We start from the raw sequence: 11,412 nt of genomic DNA, 5'->3' as shown, positions 1-11,412 counted from the left end.
GTGGGTGTTTTGGGAAGATTGCAACGTATGCAAACATACAAACAAACGGGTATGTAAGGTGCACAACGCCAAGGCAATGAGTGTCATTTTAGGGGCATTCGTTCCTGCGGTTGAAATGACACTAGATTTGCAATGTTACTGCAGAATTAAAACTCTCTCTCTCCCTCTCCCCTCCACCTTCATTTGCCCATTTTAAGGCCGATCTCCTTACTTTTACGCACGCACTTCTCCGGGGTATCTTTAAAAAAAACACACCAAAGGTCACAGAACTGAGCACAATGGTGACTTTCCAAGCTGCTTTCTGCCCCCCCCCCCAGCTAGCAACCCACTAATAACTACAAGCGATTCCCAGCTAGACCTGCGATGGGAGATCGTCGGTAGGGGAGGGCAGGGAAAGGGGAGAGCAGTGTATGTGAGCGGGTGGGGTGGGGGTGGGAGAGAGAGATTAAGCAATGGGGGCGCCCAAACAAGACGGAAGCATCACCCCTCTCTCGGATCTAGCTGTTCAATGTAGTCCCAAGCCGCTTGGCACTGGGTTCTTCGCAGACACCTGCCCAGACGCAGGGGACGAGACCTAACTCAGGTATTTGGTTTCCTTCTCCGAATTTCTTGCTTTCCCCACCCTCTTATGGTGAGTTTCTCTATAGTTTTTTTCTTCTTCTTTTGGACAAGGGGGTGTTTTAAACCGGCCCGCGTCCCTTGCAAGCTAATCGGCCCCTTCCCTCTCCAATATTTTAGCCAGGAGCTAAATCTGCTTCTTCCTTTCTGAAAAGCGAACCATCGCTGCAACAGGGGCGCACGCAGGGGAAAGGCTACGGCGCACCGCTGCGTCTCCCCACCTCCTCACTCCACTGTAAATTACATCCATCGCTCTCTCTCTTTTTTTAAAAAAGGAGGTGTGTGTCACCACGTCCCTCCCTCCTTTTCTATGTTTCTACTTTAATGTCCTTTCGCTTTCACTACAAATAATGGCTGAGAGAAGCCCCCCCTCCCCCCCAGGTTTGGATTTTGTCGTGTGTGTGTGTGTGTGTGTGAGAGAGAGAGACGCGGAGGGGGGGGGAGGGAGGGGGAGACTCCTGGCCCGTTTACCTTCGATTCCCCGAGTCCTTCAGGAGGGCGCAATGCGGAGTGAACTGTATCTCGCCGAACTTTGAATCATTCATTAGCACCTTATAATTACTCTGCTAATTAGGCTGACACGGCACTTAATCGGGAGTAATACGTCGCCTTGTCACTGGCAGTTCGCATTACTCTGACATTCAACAAGAGACAGGTCGGAGTCGTGGCGTCCTGGAGAAAGTGACGCAAGTTGAGGATCTCCAAAGAATCGGTGGAAAATGTCACACACACACACAAGTATATGCACTCTCTCTCTCTTCCGGAGTCTCATGCGGATAAGTAGGAACTATTCCGGTTTTAAGCCATGGGAGCTTAGTACAAGGGAGAAACCAGAGTGAAGTGTGAGAAGAAAGGAAGGAAGGAAAAGAAAAGGGGGGGAAAGCACTAGAGACCCCTGGAATCTGGCAGAGAGGAGTTGGCAGGCGGCACCCGAGCCCTACACTTTGCATCTGGCCCTGGGCCTCGCTGCCTCTCCAAAGGACCAGGCATGCAGGCGGAGAATGGGCATCTCTTTGCCCGATTCCCATCTTTTCACCAGGCGCGGCTGCTCCCTTCTCTTCGCTCGCCTCTTGGAGAAATCGAAGCGAGCCGTTTCCCCACTTGGCTCCCGACCGAGATCTCATTTGGTCCATCTCTCATCCCTGTTTCCCTGTTCCGCCTTCTCATCCCTAGCTTCCACCATCCAGGAATGTTGCATTATTATTATTATTATTAAAAAAGCAAAACAAAATAGACACCATACTCACCTGTCTCCCAGACAAAGAAAATATGGGAATAGGGGAGAGCAGTAAGGAATCCCTAGAAAGCTGAACTGACCCCCCCCTCCTCCTCCTCTTTGGAATGGATGGATCCCCTGTGCGGATGCTTGTTTCGCTTTTGTAATGCATCGCCTTGATTTAAATATCTAGGGCACGTGAGATCTCACACCTCCCAACAGCTGGCAAACATTATACACACACACACACACACACACACACACACATATATGAGAACTGTAACTGTTCTGTCTCACCCCTTAAATATATTTCTCTCTCTTTCTGTCCTTTAAAACAAATCCTGCATTTCTTAATGATTTTTATTGGCGTCTAGTGTGGATAATAGCTAACCATTTACATCCAGATATAAAATTGGGGAGGGAAGGAGGGAGGGTGGAAGGCTGCAGATTCTAAAAAAGAACAGTCCCAGTTCTGAAACTGACAAGGTCCCTTGTCCTCCCCCATCTCCCCCCGCCCCCGCCCCTTCTCCAGCTTCCCTTCACTCTTATTGGCTGCCAACTGCTGAGCGTCAGGTTCGACCATCGTGGCTGCCAATAGGGGGGGGGGGCTCCTATTCTACGGCGGACCAAAACTGAAAAGAAACAACCTCCCCCCCCCCACACAAAGTGTGTGTGTGGGGGGGAGGAAACCCACCCCAAACAAACCTAAACCCTCTTGGATGGTTTAGAATAAAGTGCGCGCAGGCGGATGGCAATGGCTGTGACGTCACGGGCGGAGTGGCAGGAGAGAAGGCGGCTGGCGCGAGGAAGAGGCAGGCAGTGGCCGAGGCTCGGCGTCGCCTCCTCCTCCTCCTCCTCCTCCTCCTCCTCCTCCTGCTTTTGCACCACGCCTCAACTTTCCAAGAAAGTTCAATAACTCCTGGGCGCAGGCGAGAGAGAGAGCGCGCGAGCTGGAGAGCCGAGAGGCTGGCGCTGGGAGACCGAGGTGCCGCACCAGGCAGCCCCGCCGGCTCGCCCGCCCCGCTGCGCCTCTGCCTTCGCCATCAGCATCATCGCGCCTCTTCTTCTTTTTCTTCTTCTTCCTCCTCCTCCTCTTCTTCCTCAAGCCACCTTCTTCCTCCGGCTGCATCGCGCGTCCCCCTTCCACAGCGCCCAGGCGATGCCGTCCATTCCACCGGGGCGAGCGCGGCTGCTCTCTCTTAGCGCTGCCTGAACAAGACGCCAAACACGCGTGTCAGGCTGGGGGTGGTGGGGGGCGTGTGTGTGTGTGGTGGGGGGCGAGTGTGGGGGGCCAGCTCTTCCAGAGGGTGCCGATCTCGCGCCTTCCCTCCGATTTCTCCCCCAATTTCCCTCTATTCCTTCACGCTCCCCTTGCTCCATCGTTATCCCCCCCTCCAGAGTCTCTCTCCGTCTTTTGTGTGTTGTTCATGTCCGCATCTCGTCGCCCCCCCTCCGTGCTCTGCCTCCCCAAGCCCTCTCCTTCCCCCATGTGAATTTCGGCCTTAGCCGTGCTTGGCGAGCTCCCGAGTCGTCCAGGATTGATCGGCGTCGATTGTTTTGTTTTGAAATCCGTGGGTCGGTCGATCTTCCAGATTCCACTCGGTGCAAAAAAACAAAAAGAAAAAAAACCCTGTTCGTGCGAGAGAGAGAGAGAGAAAAGGAGCCGCGTTGGGGGAGGTCTGGGGGATGATCGAAGGCGCTTCTTGGAACGGCGACCATGGAAGGGTCTAGCGGCTCCAGTTTTGGAATAGACACGATTTTGTCTAATCCCAGGTCCGGCAGCCCGGGCATGATGAACGGGGACTTCCGAGCGGCCCACGGCGAGGCCCGCGCGGCGGATTTTCGCAGCCAAGCCACCCCTTCCCCCTGCTCGGAAATAGACACTGTGGGGACGCCTCCCTCGTCGCCCATCTCGGTCACGGCGGAGCACCCGGAGCAGCAGCAGCAGCCGCCGCAGCATTTGGCGCAAGACGGGCTCCCTGCGCAGCATCTTCACCTCCATCACCCGCAGCAGCAGCAGCAGCAACAACAAAGTTTGCAGCCATCTCCCCAGCAGCAGCAGCAGCAGCAGCAGCAACTGGGTTCGGGCAGCTGTGCCCCCAGGACTTCCACTTCTTCGTTTCTCATCAAAGACATTTTGGGAGACAGCAAACCGCTGGCGGCTTGTGCACCTTACAGCACCAGCGTCTCGTCCCCGCATCACACCCCCAAACAAGAGAGCAACGCGGCCAGCGAGAGCTTCCGGCCAAAGCTGGAGCAGGACGACAGCAAAACCAAACTGGACAAACGCGACGACTCCCAGAACGAGCTGAAATGTCACGGTGAGTAAAAGGCAGCGTGCGCCTTTTCCGTCCTTCTTCCTTCGCCTTCCTTTTTTTTTTCTTTTTACGCGCGAGGAGGCTTCGAACGTTCCCGGCGTTCCATTGTTTATGTTTCAAACGTTCGGTACGTTCTCGCGGCGCTCTCCTCGAGTTTCGCGTCCAATCAAGCCGTCCTCGAATGTTTCTGTTGCACGAAATTCCTCTCGGAACTTTGGACGTCGACTTGGAACGTTGAGATGATTCGGCCATAAGCGAAGAATTGAGACGTTTTAGAAAAAAGCAACGGGAAAATAAAGCCAAGCCCGGTCAGGGCATTGAAAAGCACTTTCAGTTTATTTGGTTTTTTTTTAAAAAAGAAATAGATAAACAGAATATCAAACTTGCGTTTTAAAGAATTAAATATTTAAAGAATATATATATAGCTGGGAATATTTATTCTCTGTCCGTATCTTTTCCTTTACCTCCCATTAAAAAGTTGGTAGTGGTGCAAGAAATTTGTGTTCTGAAAGTGTGCTCTTCAACAACACTAATATAATAAATAGCTGGGTGTGATTAGATATTTTAAAATGCATATATGTGTTATTATTATTACTACTCCTGTTTACAATATGTTAAAAACACAGCTCGCAGAAGTTTAGGAACTATTAATTAATAAGACTCATTTCCGAGAGCGTTCAAAGAAAGTGATCTTTTAAAAAAAGTTTTTAAAAGATGGTTGATCAGATTGGATCCCCCTTTTCATTTTTATTTTATAACTCTCGTGAAGCAGCCTCGCCAGCTGATTTTATACTGTATTGCTGGTTCCGTGGGTTATCTTAAGGAGTGTGCACGAAATGTGCATCTTCTTAAATTCAAATATATAAGGGCGCGTGTGTGCAACCCTGTAACATTCTGCCAATCGCTGGGGGAAAAAATAATAATAAAAAGCTGCTGCCAAGGGAATCCCACTCATCAGGGCAGGAGCCTTTGAAACGCGGAGGTAAGAGCAGACACATTTTGCTAATTTTACAGCCTTCAGATATTTTGCAGTGGCTAATAGATGGGCGCTCCAGTATGCTATTCATTTTGCCATTTTAGCATTAGCATAAGAGTGTCCAAAAACAGATGTACAGCCTCGTCTAGCAATTTTTTTTTGTTGGTTAGTTGGTGCACCAACCTCCCCAGTGGGTCAATTAGAGAGATTATTGTTCTTCCTGCAGGGAAGATCAAGGAGCGCCGAGAAAGAGAGAGAGAGAGAGAGAGAAGGGGGGAGGGAGAGAAACACCCCAGTACGAACACAGATGGATCGACATATCGATTTCCTAAGATTTCAGCACCAGAAAACCCAACCCAGAACAGAACTCCTAGTTGCCAAAGAGAACCCGGCAACCCTTGCGCCGTCGTCACCTGGGCAGGCGAAGTCCAACTTTGCTTCTTTCCCCCGTGACGTAGCAGTCCACGGCTTGGCTTTATAATAACCGTTTTCCCCAAGTGCACTTCGAAAGCGGGGGAAAGAAATAGGGATTTGTCGGACGGAGAGGGAAATCAAGCCCCTCCAGAAAGAAGGGTGTTATTTGTGCGCGACAGGAGGAATCACCACTCCTGGGAAATCCTTTTTTTGAGTCACAACCTCCTCCCTGAGATTCAGTTCTTAATCCATGGGACCCTACTGCGGCCAACTAAATTGTGGACTGCGGCGAAAAAATACAACCACTCCCCAGAAAAAAAATAAATAAATAAACCATAATTAGTTCTACTGAACAAATCGGTTGAATCCAACCAAGATCCAAAACAAGGAAGGTTGGGGAGATGTTGTGTTTGGGTTTGCGCTGCCCCAGTGCACTGTCTCCGCGCTTTCCTCCGGCACTAAAACCCGACCTCTGCGTCTTGTTCTTTCGTAGGGACAAAGGAAGAAGGCGACCGTGAGATCTCCAGCAGCCGAGACAGCCCTCCGGTGCGAGCCAAGAAGCCCCGCAAGGCGCGGACGGCCTTCTCGGATCATCAGCTCAACCAGCTGGAGAGAAGCTTCGAGAGGCAGAAGTATCTCAGCGTCCAAGACCGCATGGATTTGGCGGCCGCCCTCAACCTGACCGACACGCAGGTCAAAACCTGGTATCAAAACCGAAGGTAGGGCAGGCAGAAGCACGTGGAGGGGGCGAAGACCTTTCCCCTGGTTCTCCTTGGCATTCCCTCCCCAGTTTTCCCAATACACCGACTCCCTTATGTTTGAATTAAACTGTAATTTAGGAAGGGGGAACTCAACAGGAAAGCAACCCGCAGCCTGGGGAGTTGCTGTCCTGCTTCCATTTCCCTTGGTTTTACTCCTAGGAAAGTCTGCACATTTGGCTGCCACCCTAAAAAGGACTTTCCTGCGCGTAAGTCTGCTTTTTGGGGAGCGGGGAAGACAAATAAAGTCTGCCGTTTCCAAACCGCTTCACTCCACCGCCCCAATCCAAGGTTCTTTACCAAGAGAGCGCAGATAAGGAACGCGTGCTCTGTGTTTGGGTTTCTCCAACCACAACGCCAAATCGAGCTGGGGACGGTTGCCTTCACTCCCTGTGGGCCCCGCAAACCCCCGCCAGTTTGCCCCTCTCCTTTCCTACACGTGTACCGTGGTAGTAAGTAAAAGACAGGAATCAACCCCCTCTCCCCCACAGCAAAACAAAGGATGGAAAGTGGTGGAGAGTTAACGTGTCAATCAGTGGCGTGGCTTCTTGGGAAAGCTAATTAACATGGCAGGAGTCTCGACGTGGAGGGATCCTGCCTCGACGGGTGACCTTAGAGTTCCAGGCTAGGGTCTGGCCCCTTTCCCTAAGGCCCCAGCCTCCTCTTGGTCGCTCTCTCTTTCCCTCCCCCCCATCTTCCTTCGCCCCATGTTTCTTTCCCCCTTTAAAAATTCGGTTCTTGGCGCGCCTCTCCAACCCACTTGGAAAGCGCTGCCTTTTTTCCAAGCGTTTCCTCGCTCTTGGCGCCTGTGGATAAGAAACTGGGGTGGGGGGCTAGATGAAGAAACCAAGTCTTAAATGAGTATGTCTCCCCACCCCTCCCCTCAAGAAATCAACAACAACAAAGGCGCTGCAAGAGCAGAAAGCGGGGATTTCTAGCTTCTCGTCGATGACGGCTGCGTTGGAAAAGCGCGTCCAGTTGTCGTCTTTGCCATAATTTTCTGTCTCATTACATACGGTCGCAGCCACCCTAATTCTGTCGGAAAACATTAGTGTCATTTATCGCCAATCTAAACAGCAGCGCCATGTTTATTAATTTGGCTGCAATTGCTGGGTCGTGATTTTGTGTGTGTGTGAGAGAGAGGAGGAGAGCGAATGTGTGCAGGATGCACCAGCTCCGGCAGCTTACTGGGGCTGAGAGAGATGCATGGAGACTCAGAATGGGGACGTGTGTGTGTGTGTGTGTGTGTGTAACACACATACACACACGGAAACTGCACTATGGTTCTGGAATAATTGACTCGCTATATACTCTGATTATTTACCAGTGTTCCTTTAAGCCGGCTGGCAGGAGTTGGATGTGTGTATGTTGAAATATTCGAACAAATGGCTTAATTTTCTTTCGGTTGGGTGATGCTTGCTGTGAATTACACACACACACACACAAGACTAGGATTTTGGAAGAACAGAATTCTCAGTTCTTCGTTCTAAATTATCCTCTCAGAATTTAGTCTAAAACCCATTTAGTTTAAAATCAACTTCAGTGGCAGGAGGACCCAATGACCAAGGCTGACACTTCCCATCCCAATAAGTCTTCCAAAACGGTCAAAATAAAGACGCAAAGCGTTTTTGTCGTCTTTTTGGTATTGGGTGAGATTATTTGCAGAATCAAATTATCTCGATCTGAATTGTCGGTAAAAGTTGGAGCTTATGTGTCGGTTCTCTTTTTTTATATATAAGGGAGGAGGCGCTTACCCTCTGCCCCCTCAAAAGTAATTGCCTCAGGAATGGAAATGTTAGGGGTATTTTAGTTGTCCCTTTTATATGGTTGTTTTAGTAAGTCGGACTGAGCTGTGCCTTCCCTGTTTTAAAGCGCAGAAAATTAACAGAGGGGAGGCTGGCGGGAGAAAGAGAGTGACTGTTTGGTTTGAGGAGCTGATAATGAAAAGAAAAAGAGGTTTCAAGTTTTGTTGTATGCTTGGAAATGTGCCTTTTAGCAGACTTTCAGGTGGGTAGTTTTCAAGTCACCTGCCTTCAGTTTCAGAGATAGGACCAGTTAGAGCCATCCATCCTCCATTTCTTCCTTCTTCTGGTTCTATCCGTGCGTAACGCACTGCTTCGTATGTTCTATTATTTTGAAGCGATTATTCCTCATTAACCATTGCCCTTTACGCCTATGCAATCAGGACGGTGGGTGCAATAATTTTAGAGTCGCTATCACCTTTAAGGAAGAAAGGATCATCGCAATCATTCAAAGGAGGGAAATAAATCAGAGATCTACCCAAGTGGCGCCCTTGATTCTGCTCTTACAAGAAGGGCTCCCCTCTTATTTTGCTTTTTAAAACGAGGGTGAGGAGTTGTCCTTCCGATCCGATCCTCCTTCCCCCCCCCCGAGTCCCCCCCTGCAATTTGTGGGCCCGGCCTAGCGGCGTCTCTTTCTCCCCTTCTCCCGCAGGACCAAGTGGAAGCGGCAGACGGCCGTGGGCTTGGAGCTCCTGGCCGAAGCGGGGAATTACTCGGCTCTGCAGCGGATGTTCCCGTCGCCCTACTTCTACCACCCGAGCCTGCTAGGCAGCATGGACAGCACCACGGCGGCCGCGGCGGCCGCAGCTATGTACAGTAGCATGTACCGGACTCCTCCGGCGCCTCACCCCCAGCTGCAGAGGCCTCTGGTCCCCCGGGTGCTGATCCACGGCCTTGGACCCGGAGGGCAGCCGGCCCTCAACCCTTTGTCCAACCCTCTCCCGGGGACCCCCCACCCGCGGTGAAAGCGCTCCCCCTGGGGGGGAGGGGAGGGGAGCTTCGCCCAACCCCAGCTCCCCGCCCCCGCGCATTCCGCTAACAGACTCCCCCGCTTCACTCCCCCTCACTTAAGACAACTGCTAATCAGCCAAGGATGGAGCCCAGCCGAGTGAGGAGGAGGAGGAGGAGGAGGAAGGGGGGGGGCGTTGGATGCGAGAGGTTCTCCAAGCAGCGAGAGAGGCGACCGGCTCCGAGCGAGAGCGGGGACTCTGGAACCCGTAAGTGAATCTTCACATCCAGCCAGGCCCGCGTCAGTCCGTCCCTTGGCCGGAGGAGGAGGGGGGAAGAGAACTGCGGGGGGAGGGGGGTTTGCTTGCGATCGTCTCTAGGAGAGAGTTGGGGAGGGGGTGCAAGAAAGAGACTGAGATCCAGGCAGTCGCAGCAAAGACTCTTGAGTGACACAGAGAGAGAGAAAGAGAGAGAGGGGACGCCCCTCCCCCCCCAACACTGATCCCAGAAGATGAGGAGACGGCGGCGGTCTTGGGGAGACGGAGAAGTTTGCACTGAATTTCTCATGACCTTTTTTTCTTACCGGAAAGTGGCATGCTCCGTATGCTATATATATATATCTATATATCTATATCTATATCCATATATAGATATATACGAGATATGTAAAATGTACATTTTGAACAGGCTGGTGTGCGAAGTGATATATCATATTTATTATATGTTGTTCCAAAAAAGAAAAGAAAAAAAAGAAAGAAAAGAAAAAGAAAAAAAGAAAAGTCACATATACATTAGTGGTGGTGGTGGTGGGGGAACGACAACGAAGCAAAACAAAAACAAAAATCTTCCCCCTCTACTCTCTCCTTTTCCATGCTTTTTTTTTTTTATTCAGTAAAAAAGAAAAATAAATGCTTAGATGACGACGACAAAAATTATATAGATTTTTGATGACTGAAAAATGACAAAACGAAGGGGAAAAAAGGAAATAAACTTTTATCTTTTTTTAAACAAATGCGTAGGTCCAAACTAGCCAATTTTCTTGATTCAAACGCGCTTGGCCGCGGGGGGGGGGGGGGACTGGGACTCTGCGAAGAAATGCGCAGAGCGCGCCTGCGTCTGTGTGCGATGCTCAAATTCACCCCACCAAAACGTGTGCTGCTGGCGTTCCGTTTTTGAAAAGTTGATAAGAGTTTGTGACTTTTCGAAGCAACAGATTGGAAGGGAGAATCAAGTGTTTTCTTTGGGCGAGGGGAGAGGGGAAGGGGTTGTGGTTCAAGCTTGTGCGGTGAAAGATCCATTGACAAATAAGCAATTTTGTTTGTTTTTTAAATTTTTGAGGAGGGTGGATTTGGTTCTAAATAGGCCGTTATAAACTGGGAATGTTGGGGCTGCTTTTCCTCCTTCGCTGCTGTGTACAATTCCCTCTCTCTCTCTCTCTCTTTCTCTCTCTTGTTTTTGGCTCCCGTTGTTGAATATTTAAAAGTGAGGGGGGGCGGGGGCGGGGAGAGCGAGAGAGCGAGCGAGCGAGAGAGAGAGGACTTGAATGGTTTGCTAAAGGTGGCCGGATGCCTGGGAAACCAAAATGTGGTCTCCCGGCCTGGCAGCTGTTCCGAGGCCGCAAAAGCGCTGGGGAAAAACGCGGAGGACAGACAGGAAGCGGGAGACGCTCGAGGGGGGCAATTAGGAGCGTGGACCCCAGGCAGGAGAAAACCCACCCCCGGTCCACAGCCGAGGGGGATGTTTGCGCGGAGGGGGCGGCGGGAAGGGGGGCGGGCGAGAGACCTGGAGATCTCTGATCTCTCCCCAGCCCCAGGGGTCTTTTTTCTCCCTTTCCCTCCAAAGACCCCGCTTCTCCTTTTCTCCCTCTACAAATCTTTTTTGCTCAGCTTTTAATTTTTAATTCTTCTTAAACCTCCCCTTCTTAAAAGGGGCAGGCAATTCGGTGGTGGGGTTGTATATGTGTGTGTGTGTGCGCGGATTGGAAGACTTGGCGGGGTCTGGGTTGAGAAGGAGCAAGAGGGAAGGCGGGGGAAATGGGGAACAAAAAAATAAAATAAAAAATAAAATAAAACGGGGTGTGTGTGTGTGAAAAGGAGAAACTGTGGCTGGCTTTGCGACGGAACTGGAGGGGGGCGGGATAACCGCTTGAAAGTGATGCAAAAGGAGAGGCGAGCGGAGCGGCTCCTTCCCTCCCTCTGGCCTCTTTGGCCTGAGTGGGGGGGGGCTGCCTACCTCTCTCCCCCCCCGTCCGTTCTGCCAATCCGGATCAGCCCTCCAAGCCATCAGAAAGCCCCAACCTTGGAAGAACGAGCGCGCATCTCTCCCTCCCCTCCTCCTCTTTAAAATTAGAAAGATATACAGC

At 51.0% G+C, this 11,412-nt stretch overlaps 1 protein-coding gene across 2 annotated transcripts; it reads left to right on the top strand.

Moving 5' to 3' along the window:
* Window positions 1–405: 405 nt before the first annotated feature.
* Window positions 406–10,020, top strand: BARHL2 (BarH like homeobox 2). Of its 2 annotated transcripts, XM_081866091.1 has the most exons (4): window positions 406–583; window positions 3,608–4,155; window positions 6,036–6,261; window positions 8,755–10,020. In XM_081866091.1, exons 2-4 carry the CDS (start codon window positions 3,624–3,626, stop codon window positions 9,065–9,067), a joined length of 1,071 nt encoding a protein of 356 aa, XP_081722217.1. In that variant the 5' UTR covers window positions 406–583; window positions 3,608–3,623; the 3' UTR covers window positions 9,068–10,020. The 2 variants fall into 2 exon arrangements, with proteins under 2 accessions (XP_081722217.1, XP_081722216.1); XM_081866090.1 differs by lacking the exon at window positions 406–583 and having other exon boundaries at window positions 3,107–4,155.
* Window positions 10,021–11,412: the final 1,392 nt, after the last annotated feature.

This window comes from Podarcis erhardii (genome assembly GCF_964252035.2).
Source record: "Podarcis erhardii genome assembly, chromosome: 6".
In the NCBI taxonomy this organism is placed as follows: Eukaryota; Metazoa; Chordata; class Lepidosauria; order Squamata; family Lacertidae; genus Podarcis; species Podarcis erhardii.
The sequence above is the reverse complement of the archived record's forward strand: the minus strand, read 5'-3'. Positions and strand labels throughout refer to the sequence as shown.